The 17170-nt window shown below is 39.6% G+C and overlaps 1 protein-coding gene across 6 annotated transcripts in view; it reads right to left on the minus strand.

The window, feature by feature from the left end:
• Pfkfb1 (6-phosphofructo-2-kinase/fructose-2,6-biphosphatase 1) overlaps window positions 1–17170 on the minus strand; it is a 67831-nt gene that overhangs the window by 12001 nt on the left and 38660 nt on the right. For all 6 annotated transcript variants that reach the window (XR_015000474.2, XR_015000473.2, XM_048441591.3 and 3 more), the window contains exons 4-9: window positions 16662–16728; window positions 15643–15717; window positions 15145–15201; window positions 12502–12623; window positions 6435–6642; window positions 1394–1540 (exon numbers count right to left, since the gene is read on the minus strand). Coding sequence is in view for 4 of the 6 variants with exons in the window: in XM_048441591.3 (XP_048297548.1) it covers window positions 1394–1540; window positions 6435–6642; window positions 12502–12623; window positions 15145–15201; window positions 15643–15717; window positions 16662–16728 (676 nt within the window). In the remaining 2 variants the exon portion in view is untranslated. The remainder of the gene's footprint in view (window positions 1–1393; window positions 1541–6434; window positions 6643–12501; window positions 12624–15144; window positions 15202–15642; window positions 15718–16661; window positions 16729–17170) is intronic.

A 17170-nucleotide genomic window follows, 5' to 3' on the forward strand; every position in this document is an offset into this window, starting at 1 on the left:
ACGAATGTGTACATTCTACATTGTTTCTGCAATATCATTTGTGTATGTATGTCTATGTCTGAAGTCTGTGAATGTGAGTAATATTCCTGAAACTATGTATTAGTACTGTGTACATGTCAAATGGTTTGCTCATCTGTGTTTATATTCAATACATATATGTATATGATGTACCTATATTTATTTCTAGAACTGTGTGCATATATGTTGCAGATATGATTGACAGGAGAGAGTTGCTGTGACTGTAAAGTGCATGTGTGTACTGGTAAACATACTTGTGGCTGGTATCTGAAACTCTGTATACAAGTATATATACAGTACATATATATAGACAGTGGTACTCACCCATTGGATAGCCTTCCTTATCCTTCCTGTCCTGCCCTCTATTTTACTATCTCTTGGAAAAATCTATCCACAGATACTTCCTAAGGTAAAAACTAGGAAATTTTTTAATGGTTTCAGAGTGGGCCTAGGAAGATAAATTCTGAGAGCTTCCAAGTCTACTGAGAAATCCCCATAGGCAAGGCTACTGGTGCTGGTGGTAAAAAGAGATGTTGTTCTTGACATTTCCTTCAAAGTGTGTGAGTTTTAATTAAACCCTGCTTGTTTGGTGCCTGGGGTCATCAGACTCTGGCTCTTGTCTTTTTGACTATCTATCAGGCTTCCTTCAGGGGCACGGAATAGAACATTTACAAATTATAAACAGCTTTGCAGTGTCAGGCTTTCTGAATGAACATTACTCATAGGAAAGAAAGAACACAAAGATCCTTTTAGACTGTTTTAAGCTTCTGTTCTGAGGCTTATTGTGAGGCCTTTTGCCTATGGAAATGATCATTGCCTTCTTATTTTGACTTTAGGCAACATGCTTAACGTCTCTGAGTTTTATTTTCCTCATCTGCAAAATGCAGAAATTAACAACTACCTTATAGAAATTGTCTAGTTTGGTTTCTTTTGCTGCAATAAACCATGACCAAAAACATCTTAGGTAGGATGACAATCCATCATTAAAGGAAATCAGGACAAGAAGCATGGAGAAAACGTGATTACTTGCTTACTTTTAGGTTCACATTAAGACACCTTTCTTTTACAGCCCAGATCCACCTGCCGACATATGGTACTTCCTACAGTGAGCTTGCCTCCCTATATAAATTAAAAATTCATGAAAATGCCCCATAGACATTCTCATAGGTCAATCCAATGCTGAATTTCACAAGATCTTCAGGACACAGAATACTCTCTTATACATGGTTGCTTGACAAAAACGAAACAAAACAAAACAAAAAACAATATAAGGTTTAATGAACTAATTAGGTTCCCTGGAACAGAGGTAACCCACGAGATAATCTTAGAATTACAATCTCCCTATATGCCAGGATATTAACCCTTTCCATCTTACCGCATCAATCTCATTAAGGGCTTTCCACTGTTCATAGGGGACACCTAGGGCCTCAGCAGTCTGAATGGTCCTCTTCATATGACTGGTCCACACCTTCAGGTTGCTGATGCCTTGAGACTGAATGAAGTTGGCCAGGGCAAAGGCATACTAGGGATACAAAGAAGAGGAAGGAAAAAAGAGGTGATAAGGGAAAGACCAAGGGAGCCATAAGAACAAGTTCAAATCTCTCATGAATGGTTAAGTACTAAAGGAACAAAAAAGAAAACGATGATTAAATTTATATAAAGATAAACCTGGGACTATACCTCAGAGGTAGAACATTTACCTAACAGATATTGAGGTGCTGGGTTTTATTCCTAGCACCACAAAAATTACATAAAGATATACTCTTGAAAAGGAGGGATACAGAGAGGTTTATCAAAGGATATAAAGTTACACTTAGTAAATTCTGACATTCCAATACACAGTAGGGTGTCTATCATTAAAAATTGGTGCTGTATATTTTAAAACCCTTAGAAGATTTTGAATGTTCTCATCACACACAATGTTAAACACACATAAACACCTGCAGTAATGTATCAGGATATAAGATTAACTAAAAAAAAAAAAAGCAGTAGCCTTCTTTTACATGGATGATAAATGGGCTGAGAAAGAAATCAGAAAAACATCACTCTTCACAATAGCCACAAATAACATAAAATATTTTGGAGTAACTCTAACCAAAAAAGTGAAAGACCTGTATGACAAGAACTTTAAAACTTTGAAGAAAGAAATTGAAGCAGACACTAGAAAATGGAAAGATCTCCCATGCTCTTGGGTAGGCAGAATTAACATGGTAAAAATGGCAATTTTATCAAAAGCAATCTACAGATTCAATGCAATACCCATCAAAAAAATCCCAGCAAAATTCTTTACAGACTTTGAAAGAACAATACTCAACTTCATATAGAAAAACAAACAAACAAAAAACAGGATAGCCAAAACAATCCTATGTAACAAAAGAACTTCTGGAGGCATCACAATCCCTGACTTCAAATTCTACTATAGAGCTACAGTACTGAAAACAGCTTGGTATTGCCATAAAAACAGAAAGGAGGACCAATGGAACCAAATAGAAGACCCGGATATCAATCCACACCTCTTCGAACACATGATTTTTGACAAAGAAGCTAAAATTATACAATGGAAGAAAGAACACATCTTTAACAAATGGTGCTGGCATAACTAGATGTCAGCCTGTAGAAGAATGAAAATAGATCTATATCTATCACCATGTACAAAACTCAAGTCCAAATGGATTAAAGACCTCAATATAAATCTGACCACACTGAACCTGATAGAAGAGAAAGTGGGAAGTAGCCTGCAATACATGGGCACAGGAGACCACTTCCTATGTATAACCCAGTAGCACAGACAATAAGAGCAACAATAAATAAATGGGACCTCCTGGAACCGAGAAGCTTCTATAAGGCAAACGACACAGTCAACAAGACAAAATGGCAACCTACAGAATGGGAAAAGATCTTCACCAACACCACATTGGACAGAAGGCTGATCTCCAAAACATACAAAGAACTTAAGAAGCTTGACATCAAAAGAACAAATAATCCAATAAAAAATGTGGCTACAGATCTAAACAGAGAATTCTCAACAGAGGAATCTCAAATGGCTGAATGACACTTAAGGAAATGCTCAACATCGATATCCACCAGAGAAATGTAAATCAAAACAACTCTGAAATTTCATCTTACACCTGTCAGAATGGCCAAGATCAAAAGCGTTGATGACAGCCAATGCTGGAAAGGATGTGGGGTGAGGAGAATGCTCCTCCATTGCTGGTGGGAGTGCAAACTTGAACAGCCGCTTTGTAAATCAGTATGGTGATTTCTCAGAAAATTAGGAAACAATTTACTTCAAGACTGACAATACCTTTGTTGGGTATTTACCCAAAGGATGCTCAATCATACTACAAGGACATGTGCTCAACTATGTTCACAGCAGCATTATTTGTATTAGCAGAACCTGAAAAGAACACAAATGCTCCTCAATTGAAGAATGGATAAGGAAAACGAGGTACATTTACACAATGGAGTACTACATAGCAGTAAAGAAATAATGACATTTTGAAATATGCAGGCAAATGAATGGATCTAGAAAACATCATACTGAATGAGGTAACCCAGAGTCAGAAAGACAAATATCATATGTACTCACTCATATGTGTCTTCTAGACATAAAGCAAAGAAAAAAAAACCTACAGTTCACAACCCCAGACAACCTAGACAACAAAGAGGACACTGTGAAAGACATACATGGATCTAATCTTCATAGGAAGAAGAAAAAGACAAGATCTCCTGAGTAAATTGGGAACATGGGGGTCATCGGAGAGGGTAGAAGGGGAGGGGGAGGAAGGAAAGGGAGCAGAAAAAAATGTATAGCTCAATAAAAACAATAAAAACATAAACAACAAAATAATCATTAAAGTAACAAAAATAACATTTCTTTCCCTCAAAAAAAGATGATGGACCAATATACAATTAGCATGGAAATAGTAAATTATATCTAACAAATATGTGCAAATATAAAGTGTCAAAAATAAAAGTCATATCCTACCCTGAACCACTAAGGATGAAAGAAAGAGAAAAAGAGTATCTATGCTGATATGTGCTCACTGATTCCCCTACTAGATGGATCATTCATTCAAACAGGCCCACCTCTAACGTACATTGAGCCTAAGAACAAATGGATCCACCCCCATGGTCTGTATTCTTTCTCCTTCTATTTCTGATGACATCCAGCACTTCTAGGTATCTTCACTACATGTCCGAGGTTAATCAAATCACATCACCAAATTCTGTTTATGCTCCATCTCCAGTGGTCCTCTTCTACACAGAGTAACCTCAGGGCTACACTTGGGCCTAAAAGTTAATATTCCTGTGATCATGGCCTGTCCTCAGGCAGAAACTATCAGATGGGTGCATACGGGCACTGAATCAGATTTCAGGCCATCAGAGAGGGGTTTCAAGGCTAGAAGTGCCCAGTTTGTGGCCTGGAAGTATGGACTGAAGGATCTGAAAGACAGTTCTCTGATGTTTTGAATTTCTATTGCTAGAATGGGGATCCCGGTACCCAGTTAAAGGTCATTTGCACATGCACTGAGTATTTATGGCCCTATGTACAGGGTGTTATTAATCAAACATGGCTTGTCCTATCTGCACAAATGGACATAGGCACAAATTTGTATGATAGATGCAAGTCAGTAGTCAGTGTTCATGGGTAGAAGCCCTTGCCTAAGAGAGTAACAGAAAGGCAAATCCCAACAGCTTACATAGTGCCCATCTCTGACGTCATACCATACCTATAAAATGCAAACACCATGCACTTATCCAGCCTTGTCTCTGAGCTGTGTGGAAAGCAAACTATTTCCTGGTACATAGTAGGTACTAGTTAAACGAAAGCTATAGAGATTGGGGTGGCTGACTTTTAAAACCAGGCCTCATGCAGTGGGCTGACGAATGTGAAGGTTAGGATCTGATGCGTGCTCATATATACATATTTGTGTGTACAGGCGGTACTCATGTATTCATGGCTACTTTTTCAATGGACTCTTAGCTGTGCAAGTAAGAAAGAGTAGCTATAGCCAAGAAGTCCTGGAGATGAAAAAAATACCTCAAGTGATCTCAGTCTCTGTTCTGGAGAGCATGAGAGGTAAGAGTCAGGTCAGAGGGAACCTCTAGAGGGAAACTTCCAGTCCATAAGGATCAGAAAGGTTCCCCGAGGACAGGGCTTCAGGGGCAGTCCTAGTTTGGGACATCTTCCACCTATCCAGCAGGGGTACTGAGGAAAGGCAGGAAGGTCTGGTTTTCAGTCCTGCCTATGTTATCTTTTACTGACCACATGACCTGAAGCTGCTCTCTGTCTCTGTTGCTCAGCTTCCTTATCCATAAACAATGACAGTTATGCTCAGTTCACACTGCTGATGTCATTCAAAAAAATAGACGTGGAAGTGGATGGTACTATGGCTGTGCATAGGTGTCCAATAAAAGACAGTAAGGGGTTGTAGAGTTGACTCAGTATTTAAGAGCACTGGCTGTTTTTGTTCCCAGCACCCATATGATGACTCACAACAAGCTCCAGGGGATCTGATGCCCCTTTCTGGTCCTTGTGGACACCAGACATGCACACAACACACAGACACACATGCAGGCAACACACATATACACATGAAATAAAAGCAAATAAAACTTCTAAAAAGACATTAAGAACCAGGAATGCCTCTCCTACACTTCATTTTCTATCTATGCTATCCCTAAGTGATTTTCTCCAGCAACATGTGTGCTAACAAGCCTAGGTAAAGGACCAGAAACTGGGAAGTAAATCCATTACCCAGAATGGAAAGGTTACTTTATCAGGTCGAAACGGAAAAATCATGACTTGAAAGAGTCAGTGATAGAGCAGAATGAGGAGAGGTATTTCCAAAGGCCAGTGACTCATGGGATAAGGAATAAATAGGGAGGACTTCCTGGATGACTAGATCTTGGAGCAGAAGCAGGACCTTAGAAGGAATGGAGTGAGCAAGAGGCAGTAGGGTGAGGACAGTGGGGTTTCTCAAATGAGTTAGGGGGCAGCATCAACACTGAGTCATGAAGAAGGGGGATTCAGGCTGAGATCCAAAGGTCACTTATCTATGTACTTGACAGTTACCAGCTAACAGAGGGACCAAAGAGGACAGCAAGGTGGGATTGGACAAAGGGCAGAGTGGTATGATGAGGGGAGACATCCAGTAGGGGAAGGGTGATGGAGCTTGAGAAGCAGCTATACTTGGGAAGCCTTGGAGGATCATGCTACTGATCTTGCAGAAGCAGTATGCATATGAGAACCATTCAATATCTGTGACAGGACTCAGTGACTAATATTGGAAGAGACTGATCGATCATAATTTGAGCCTTTTCCATTGAGGGATACTTCTTAAAATTCAGTCACTGGCCACCCTACCTGGGTTAGCCTAGTTTACCCACCTGAGTCTTTGGAACTCCCTTACCTGCTTGCCCCGAGATGAGAGGCCAGAGTCACCTCCAATGCGGCCCCTGAGGTTGAGCTCACTCTCACCATGCCGGCATAGGTAGATGGATCGGGGAGTGACATGGATGTTCATGAGGTAGTAGGCTGTGCGGCTCTGAACATGGTCCTGCACTCGATTTACCATGTAGCGTGTGCCCACGTCGAAGATCTTGATGTAGGATAGGTGGCTGGGCCAGACCCAAGGAGAAGCAAACATCGTAGGTGCTGATGGGAGGGAGGGTTGATCCCAAGAGAAATTCCTAACCACACCTCCTGCTCCCAATCCTCCTCTGAAGTTCGGCTCCTACCTAACAAGATGTTATACCTAATCTTGCTCTTGGTATATATTCTAGAAATTTTGTTCCTGACAGCCCCAGGGACCTCATCATTGTGGGCTACAATCTCCTTTTTTCAGCTTGAATCAACCTGTCTTTTTCCCTTTCCCAATCACAACGCAATTGGCTAAGATTCTTCTCTATAGTCTACACCTGCAATTCACAAGTACTTTTATCTGAATTAAGGCACTGTGCTTTGGGTAGAGGATATCTGCCCTTTAGGAACTCTTAGAGCAGTCAGAAACATACACTTGAATACATGAATAATATTCAGCATGCCTGTCACAACAGCACAGTATGCCAAGTATTGGTGTGAAGGGATACAGAAATAGTGCAGAACATCATTAGCAAACTTGTGGTCCTGGCCCCAAGTTCCTGGTAGTTCCCTTAGTTATGTGCTCAGCTCTAGTAACAATAGACCGAGTACTAATCAAATACAATGTCTCTGGAAGAGCTGGGAGGCAGGGGGGTGGAGATATGAACAGCTTGGAAGATTAGAGTCATGAAGTGAAACTTCTACAGCTCCTGGAACAGCCCTTAATCCTCTAGTTGACTGTAAGGAGCTAAGAGAGCTCCATGGGAAAAGGTGTGGGAACTGGAGTCATAGGGTGACATAAGCAACCCAGGGCCCTTAAGCTGTTGATGGTTTTGGTTTCAGAGAGCCTCTTCCTTGATCTTCCTAGAAAAGGCCTTTACATTTACAGCCTCATCCTTCACAACTCTGGGATCCATGTGCAGTGGATCCCAAAGGACACTTGAATTTGTTGAATATTGAATATTTTCTGTGTATCTTGAAGAGCCTGGGAGATTTTAAGATGCACAAATCCTCACAGCCATTATTCAGAGTAGAGGTCATCATGTAGAAAATAAAAGCACACAGAGAAGCAAATTTCCACAGAATATGTCTCACTCCAGTGAGCTCTGATGTGATTTTGTTGCCTGGGTATTGCCTGTATCAAATACTAGACTCTGTGATTCAAAGGGAACTTTCAAATTCCATAGCTTTGTCTGTTATCCTAAATGATTTTACAGGCTGTCTGGAGTTGGCTTCATCATACAGCACCACACCTAACCCATGATATTTTAATTCCTGTATTGCTGGTATACTTGGAATATTCTCTGTACTCCTCTCTTCTTTTCATACTAAGAGCTAATTAGGCCAGCTGTCTCAAAGTACTTTTCGTTTTGCTTGAAATGATGTACCTTGCTGATTTCCAAAGTTGAGCTCCTATCTTTCAAAAGGTAGGACATTTACTCTCTTCAAGAAATCTTAGAGTTTAGAGCTATATAAATTCATGTATAATATCTTAATAACAAATTATTATAAAAGTTTCATGTTCATCTCCCAAATTATGTAATTTAAAATAAAATATATAAACTATACTAATGAGAAGGTCCTGGTTTTATTTTTCTACTTTTTCATGTTGCTGCTTTTAAATACTAATTGTCAAATGGTTGTAGGATAGTTTTCTTCTTATTTTTGGAAGTCCAACATTGCTGATGCCTCGAACACATGGTTAGCTTGCCTACTGAATAATCCAGTTCTTACAAGCATTCTTGCTTAAAGGTGGGCCAAGTTCCATGCTCAGAGTTCCTTCAATCATCTAGCTTACTGATCCCAGAACTGGAGTCAACTGTGTACACACCACCTTTTCCAAATTACTGGGCATTCTAGCAAAACATGAATAGCCTTGCCTCTTTGGCCTCCTTAGGTAGTGCTAAGGCTGGCCATGATGCAGTTAAATTTCTATTAATTAAATAAATTTATAAAATAATTAGATGGAAGCAGATGCAGTGATTCACAGCTAAGCACTGGCTGAACTCCTGGAGTCCAGGCAGAGAGAGAAGGGTGATAAAATGAGCAAAGGGGTCAAGATCATGATAGGGAAACACACAGAAAGAGCTGACCTGAGCTAGTGGGAGGTCACTGACCCTGGATTGACAGCTGGAGAGCCTGCATAGGACTGAACTGGGCCCTCTGAATGTGGGTTACAGTTGTGTGGCTTGGGCAGTTTGTGGGTCCACTAGCAGTGGAAGCAGTATTTATACCTAGTGAATGAACTGGCTCTTTGGAGCCTATTCCCTATAAGGGGATACCTTGCTCAGCCTAGATACAGGGGAAGGGCCTTGGTCCTGCTTCAATGTGATGTGATAGACTTTCTTGACTACCGAAGGAATGCCTCATCCACTCTGTGGAGTGGATTAGAGGTGGGATGGTGCGGGGAAGCAGGAGGAGGGACAGAAGGGGAACTGTGGTTGGCATATAAAATGAAAAAGATTGTTTTTTTTTAAAAAATAAAAAGAAAAAAGGTGATGTTTCTCTGATTTCCCTCGCAGCTTCCTTATCATTTGTACATAGGAGGGCTACTGATTTTTTTGAGTTGATGTAGCACATCACTGAAGGTATTTATCAGCTGTAAGAGTTCTCTGGTAGAGTTTTTGGGGTCACTTATATATACTATCATATCATCTGCAAATAACAAAAGTTTGACTTCTTCCCTTCCAATTAGAATTCCCTTGATCTCCTTTTGTTGTCTTATTGCTATAGTCAGAACTTCAAGAACTATGTTGAAGAGATATGGAGAGAGTAGTGGACAGCCTTGTCTTGTTCTTGATTTTTGTGGAATCCTTTATCATTTCTCTCCATTTAATTTGATGTTGGCTGTCGACTTGCTGTATATTGTTTTTATTATATTTAGATATGGTCCTTGTATCCCTGATCTCTCCAAGACCAATGGCCAAAAGATACTTAAGGAAATATTCAACATCCTTAGCCATCAGGGAAATGCAAATCAAAACAACTCTGAGATACCATCTTACACTTGTCAGAATGACTAAGATAAAAAACACCAATGACAGCTTATGCTGGAGAGGATGTGGGGTAAAGGGAGCACTCATTCACTTCTGGTGGGAATGCAAACTTGTACAACCACTTTGGAAATCAGTATGGTGGTTTCTCAGAAAATTGGGAATCAACCTACCTCAGGAGACAGCAATACCACTCTTGGGCATATACCCAAAAGATGCTCAATCATACTACAAAGGCGTTTGTTCAACTATGTTCATAGCAGCATTATTTGTAATAGCCTGAACCTGGAAACAACCTAGATGCCCCTCGACTGAAGAATGGATAAAGAAAATGTGACACATCTACACATTAGAGTACTATTCAGCGGTAAAAAAACTGACATCTTGAATTTTGCATGCAGATGGATGGAATTAGAAAACACTATCCTGAGTGAGGTAACCTAGATCCAAAAAAGATGAATATGGTATGTACTCACTCAGAAGTATATACTAGCTACAAACAAAGGACATCAAGCCTATATAGTTCATGATCCTAGAGAAGCTAAATAATAAGGTGAATCCAAAGAAAAGCATACATAGATCCACCCAGAAAGTCAAAACAGACAAGATTGCCTGACAAAATTGGGAGCATAGAGGTGGGGGAGAAGGGAGGGTGGAAGGGGAAAAGGAGGGGAGAAGGGGAGGGGTGGGGAGAACTTGAGGGAATGGGATAGTTGAGAAGGAAGAACAGAGATGAGAGTAAGGAAAGAGATATCTTGATTGAGGGAGCCATTATAGGGTTAGCAAGAAATGTGGCTCTAGAGAAATGCCCTGGAATCCACAAGGATGACCCCAGCTAAAACCCTAAGCTATTGAGGAGAGGGGGCCCGATCTTGACTTGCCGTGTTGTCCTACTAATGAATATCTTAAATATCACCATAGAACCTTCATCCAGCAACTGATGGAAACCGAGGCAGAGACCCGCATCAGAGCACTAGACTGAGCTCCCAAAGTACAGTTGAAGAGTGGGAGGAATGAGAATATGAGCAAAGAGGTCAAGACCATGATGGGTTCACCCACTGAAACAGTCTACCTGAGCTGATGGGAGATCACCAACTCCAGCCAGACTGGGAAGCAACAAGCATAGGACCAAACTAGATCCTCTGAATGTGGTTGATATTTGTATTGCTGGAGAAGACTGAGGGGTCACTGGCAGTGGCACCAGGATTTATCCCTATTGCATGTACTGGCTTTTTGGGAACCTATTCTCTTTGGATGAATACTTTGCTCAGCCTAGATATAGTAGGGAGGGCCTTGAACCTTCCCCAAAGCAATGTGCCTTATCCTCTCTGAGGATTGGATGGGGTGGGGTCGGACGGTGTGTGAAGTGGGAATTTGGATTGCTATATATAATGAAAAGCAGATAGTTTTCTTTTTAAAAAAATATAAAAAAGAAAAAATAATTTTATTAAAATAATTAAACAAAACTGGCCTTCTATATCTATCTTCTTCAGGCTCAATAAGCTCATCAAAAGAATAACAGAAACAAACAAAACTCAACAGTGCCCCTCTAGGTGTCTAAACTTAGGTCTACTGATTTTCTTAATGTCATTCTTTCCCTTCAGCCCCCTTCCTGCAAGATCCTTCCATCATATGCCATTATCCTATATAGTATCACTGTGGAATCTAAAAAAGTCGCTTTTCTCAAACAGAAACAACCTAGCTCCATTGCATGTCTTCCTGAGAGAAACATGTGTATGTTTGGTCAGGGAGCATGCACAGTGAACTATCTGCAAAATTATACATGAAGGCTATGTGCCCTTTGCACTGAGTATTTAAGTCCCATTTGATATATCTTGTGATTCAAGGATGTGGAGGGTTAAATCAGGCTGTAATTTGGTAAATACAGGCTTCATTCAGTATAGACTGTGTTGCTGATTCAGACAAGCCTTTGAACTGATTTTGAACATGGTTGTCAGTTTCCCGAACTGTGAAGTAACAATACCCATTTTCTTACATTTCTAGTGGAGAAGACTGAAAGGATGCATTTAAACTTCTTAGGGTAATTATGACCAGTTACAGCCCTTTTACTCTTCAAACTTGGGTCTCAAAGAGTATGGATAGCTTAAGTCTGTTTTCATTAGAACCCATTTTGAAAGAGAGCAAGTTTCTTTGAACATTTTACAACTAAACTCACATCTGCTTTACACTGCCAGCCAATACTTCTCTATGTGTAGCTGGTATTATGCAAGAAAATCTTCTTATTTTATAGCTTTATAGGTCTTTTCATATGTTGAGACTCTGTAAAAATCACCCAAGGACAGAATCCATCTCATTTGACTATTTATACCTTCTGCATGTAAAGTTTCCAAAGACATGCTGATTGAAGAGATCCATGAGGGTTGAGAGGAGAAACAATAGGAGACAATACATGGTTAGACTTCTAGTGCCACATATGACTTATGGTGGAAGCTTGGGTAGTAGCTTCAGCTTCCTAAGATTTGGTTTCCTCTTTTTGGAAATTTAGGATATCAGCTCTACCACAGCCTTCTTTATGGAAGTACTATGGGGATGTGATAGAAGAAAGAAGGCGAGTCTGTATAGATACTAAGGTGACATTCAAGTGAATAGTACTTCTGCAATAGCAACACAACAGTCACAGAATGGAGACATTTGTTCTCAGGGAGCAAAGTCCAAATCTGTGTCTATTGCATAAGAAGGCACGACTTTAGTCAACTCATGAATACGTTCCATAACAAAAAATCACTGTCTCATGGAAAACTGGACTGGAGGGGGTCATAAAGATATATCAAGTCCCACTTCTGATATTATGGATAGAAAAGTTAAGGTCCCCCCAAAGGTGGACATTTTCTTAGGTCCCATAAGACAACAAAACTTGACTTTGGCTTGTTGTTAGGTTCTTACCTGTCCAATTCTTCATCCAAAGGTTGGTAGTTAATCTCATAGCACTCAATTCTCTTAAGAAAGTCTTCCAAAACCTTTTCTTTGTCACAGTCTATGTAATCAGGGCTGCCAAGTTTCACTTGCTGTGAGAAGGTGGGAAGAAGATAAATGTGGGGAAATAGAGACTCTGACATTGTATTAGGAAAGGGCCCTTATAGACAACTGACTACCACAAACCCCATGCCAAAGGCAAGGGAACTTAAGAGTTTGACCAAGGGTTTTGCCCAAGTCAAAATTAGGCAATCGAAGAGAAGTTGGGCTATATTTTACAATTTGTTTACTCCCAGAACACATATTGCTTAACACCATCTATAAGAGACCAGCAAACTGCGATGAGGAAGAAGAATGAGATATTTTGACTTCATATCATAAAGACTTTCATGTATTTACTCATTGCTGAGAAAACAGGCATGTTGTCATTGACTTTTTCAAAGACTGGCAACTCCTAATCCTCCAATATCTACCTTTTCTTCCTTTTTTCCCCCATTCCTCCATTCAATCACTTGAGCCTACATGGAATCTCACTTGCGAGCAGAAACTAAGCCCCTCTAATCTTTTTTCTAAATAGACAATCTCTTTTGCCTATGTTCACTACAGCTTTGTGACTGATTGCTGGTAGCTAGAAAGATATCTCCTTAAATTTCAGTTCATTATTATTTTATTATTATTATGTGCATGTACATGTGCATGATGTTGTGTTGGGAGACATATGCAGATCACAGTGAGTATGAGGACAACTTTGTGGAGTCAGTTCTCTCCTTCCACATTTATGTGAGTTCTGGGGATTGAACTCAGGCCATCAAGCTTGTGATTCAATCATCTCACTAGTCCCAGAAGAATATTTCATTTATTTATTTATTATTTCTCCAACAAGGATATTTATAACACAAACATTTGACAATGGGACTCTCCTCTTTAAACTCCTTCACTATTTCCAAGTGTCTTTTAGGACAAAGTATGAGCTATTTTAGCAAGTTAGATCATGACAAGTCCAATTGCCTTTTCACTACCATCCCTTACTGCTCTCATATTTGGACACACATTTTGCCTTTTCAGATTCAAAATACTGTGAGTTTCCTGGATATATCATACTTAGTGTATTTTATTCCCCATTTAAATTCTTTACCTGCAAAAACTCCTATGCATTCAACAGGATATTGCTGTTACCTCCACTTGGAGGTCTTCCATGGCATCCCCCTACCCCCCGCACAGACAAGACTGGTCCTTACCACTGTGTTCTTACAACCTTCTCTTTCCCTTTACCTCATCTCTAATCCCAAGGGATATATATATATATATATATATATATATATATATATATATATGTCACTGTCCCTAACTAGACTGTGAGTTCAAGAAAAGGGCTTTCATTGTTTCTATATCTTTAATGCCCACATTAGCTATTCAGGTGTACAGTTTTTCCTGAATCAATAAGTGGATGGATAATTGGGTGGATGAAGAGGAAAAAGATTTGAACATGCTATATATCCCAAGAGATAAAAATAAGAGTAATGGGTAGAAGTTATAGGGAGACAAATTTCACTTTCATTAGGCTACATTTTTTTAAAAAAGACAATGACTATTTGTTACTATAGGTATGGACAGAAATATAGGCAAATACTTAGCTGAGATTTTAAGTGGTTGGTGAAAGGTTGAAAGAGATGGTCTTTAAGGTCTCTTATGCTCCTAAGCACCAGTAATTTAAGGGACAGAGAACAACAAAGGTTTGAGTCTAATTCTAGACCATACAGTTAATAGGCTAAAAGCAATAATTATGATGTGAAATGTGGGACACAGTACAGAATATGGACTTTTGAGAAAGACAGTCAAGCCAGGTTGCATTCCTACTTCCATCTGTACCAGATCTGTACCAGTCTTTGCCAATTTAACCCTTTGAGCCTCAGTCTCTCTTCTAAACAAACATGCAGGTTTGTTGTGAAAAAAAGGAGAGTCAAGCTTAGTGTTCAATGAATTCTAAGGGCTCTATATATGCTGTTTTCATCTAACTTTATAGGAACACTGTGGGTAAGCAAGGGAGTGCTTCTTATACAAAGTAGGAGGAGCACCTCAGAGAGGAAGGCTTTAAGTTTATAGTTGTCTTTTAGAAATGATCCAAGCCTAAGACAGAATAAGGAAGACTGAGGGTTGGGGAGATGACTTAGTGGTAATGAGCTTGCCACACAAGTATGAGAACCTAAGTCTGGATCCCCCAAACTCACGTAAAGCTGATGTGGTGGTATGCATTTGTAATCACAGAGTTCCTATTGTGAAATGAGAAGTGGAGACAGGGGGATACCTTAAAAGCTTGAGGGCAGGCTATCTTGGAATATGCAACAAAGAACAAGAAGAGACCCTATCTCAAACAAGGTGTAAGGTGAGGACTAACACCTGAAATTATCTTCTGATCTCCACATACACACCATGGCATGTGCATTTCACATTTTACACATTTCATACACACACACACACACACACACACACACACACACACACACACACACACAATGTATGTGTGCATATATGCATATACATACATGTGGATTTAGGATGTAAATTAAATTAAGACTTACTTTTAAAAGAATAAGGTAGAGCGGTGCTCCTTACCTTGATGTTTTCTGCAATGACGTCAGGGTCATTACAAATAGACTCAATAAAAAAGACCTAGAAGAGAAAAAGAGCTTTCTAGCAGAGGATTATACTTTTGGGGAGCCACACAAGCACACCCATTCTTGATATCCCTGAATCATCCCTAGGGACATTTCTAAAAACAATGCTTTCACACAATGGTGCTTTCAGGATTCTGACTCCTATGAGGCAGCCTGTCTCTAATTGAACTGCCCCAGATTTCTGCTGGGTTTTGGATCTTACATGTTTCTCAAGACTCCTTCATCATTGCCACCTCACTATCCCCAGTATCAGCCTGTTGGTAACCAGCTTTCCATTGCCTAACCAGGCATGTCTGTTTTGTTCTTCTCTGCCGTTTCTCAATTTACCCTGGAAAGTTAGATGTTGAGACTATGGTGTTCAAACTGGCTGCTCTAAGTGCCCTACTTTGTACTTCTTTGTAATTTGCTCTGAGTAAGCATGGCTGTGTCACTCTACCTTGTAACCATGTTCTTTAGCAAACTGCAGAATCAATGATCGTCGTTCTCTGGTAGTGTTGGTGGCATCAAAAACCTAGAGACATTTAATAAGATTGTCTTACTCTTAATCTAGTATTGATATAATACCATTCTTCATTCACTGTTGCTCCAAGTGGAGGGCTTCCAGAAGGGGAAAGAACTTAGAGAAAGTTTTCAAGAAAAAGAAGGGGTTGGAATTGGCCTGTGTTACTTTCAAAAGCATTCACAGAGCCCTTACTGTCTGCTCAGAAATATCCTCCACCCTATGAATGTAATAAAGCATGAGAAAGCTTGGAAATTTTTCTTAGGATCATGTTATAGGTCAAGTAACAGGCCTAGAAGAAAGACTTGCTCTGATAACAGCCATGAATTGCTGATAGAACAATAATAGAGCTGCTACTCCAGATGAGGCCTGTCCTTCCAAAAGTCTTAGAAAAGTTCAGAAACAGGAAACATTCTCTATCCTTAGCATTCACATATTTGAGAATCTCTAACCCAAGGAATTAAGACATAAAATTGCAAATCACTCTCTAAAAAAAGAAAACACAACAAAAGACATGCTTCACAGCTTATGTTCCACAGTGTATGAAGTTCATGAAGTTGTATAGACTTGGGGTCTTGTTATTTTTGTATGGTATGTTTGTAATTGTTTGCAAGGACTTTTAATAAGTTTATAACATTTTGAACAAAGAAAAGAAAGTAATGTTTGTACTTCAGTCTTAAATATTTATACTGCTAAATCTTGAGGACAAATCAATGAAGCATGGTGCTTAAGAGTATGGATTCTGCAAATACTGCACCACCCTGGAAAATAAGTTAATCTTTCAGAATCTAAAATAGAGCATAATAATGATGACTATCTCATGGGACAATGTGAATTAAATTATTAATATAAACAAAGTACTTAGAATAATGTATGGCATAAATAAATGCTTAGTACATATTATCTATTTTCCATAATGACAGATAGCCTGAGGGGGGAAATGGAATATTATTTACCGCAACGTGACCTTCCTCACAGCTAAGATATTTATGGACGTCCTTTAGGGCTGCCAGAGCACACTGCCTGAAAAACAGAAAGAAGCAGACAATCCCTATTCCCAGGATGAGTTCCTCTTACCACTGTTCTCTTATGAACCATCTCTCATATGCTTTACAGTAAATTATTCATCTGTTGAACATCTACACAGCATCCTTTGTTCTAGGCATCATGTTAAGTATAGAGAGGTTACAGTTCAAACTGGCTCTGTGTGTACAGCTTAAGGGCATGTAAAAGATGACATGTACAAGAAAAGCTGAGCAATAAAAGCATCCTAGTTTTAGGACTCTAACTGTGTACTAATGGAGCTCAAGCTGAATTGGTTGATGGACACGGGTAAGGACAAGGGATGTGGTCTTTGAGTTAAAATGACTTTCTGGCCTAGGCAACATAGTAAACATGGGTATGAAAGGGATAATGTACTTAGGCTTTCAGCAAAATACCATCTCTTTAATAGTTACTGGTTACG

This window comes from Myodes glareolus, chromosome X (assembly GCF_982192425.1).
Source record: "Myodes glareolus chromosome X, mMyoGla1.1, whole genome shotgun sequence".
Taxonomy (NCBI): Eukaryota; Metazoa; Chordata; class Mammalia; order Rodentia; family Cricetidae; genus Myodes; species Myodes glareolus.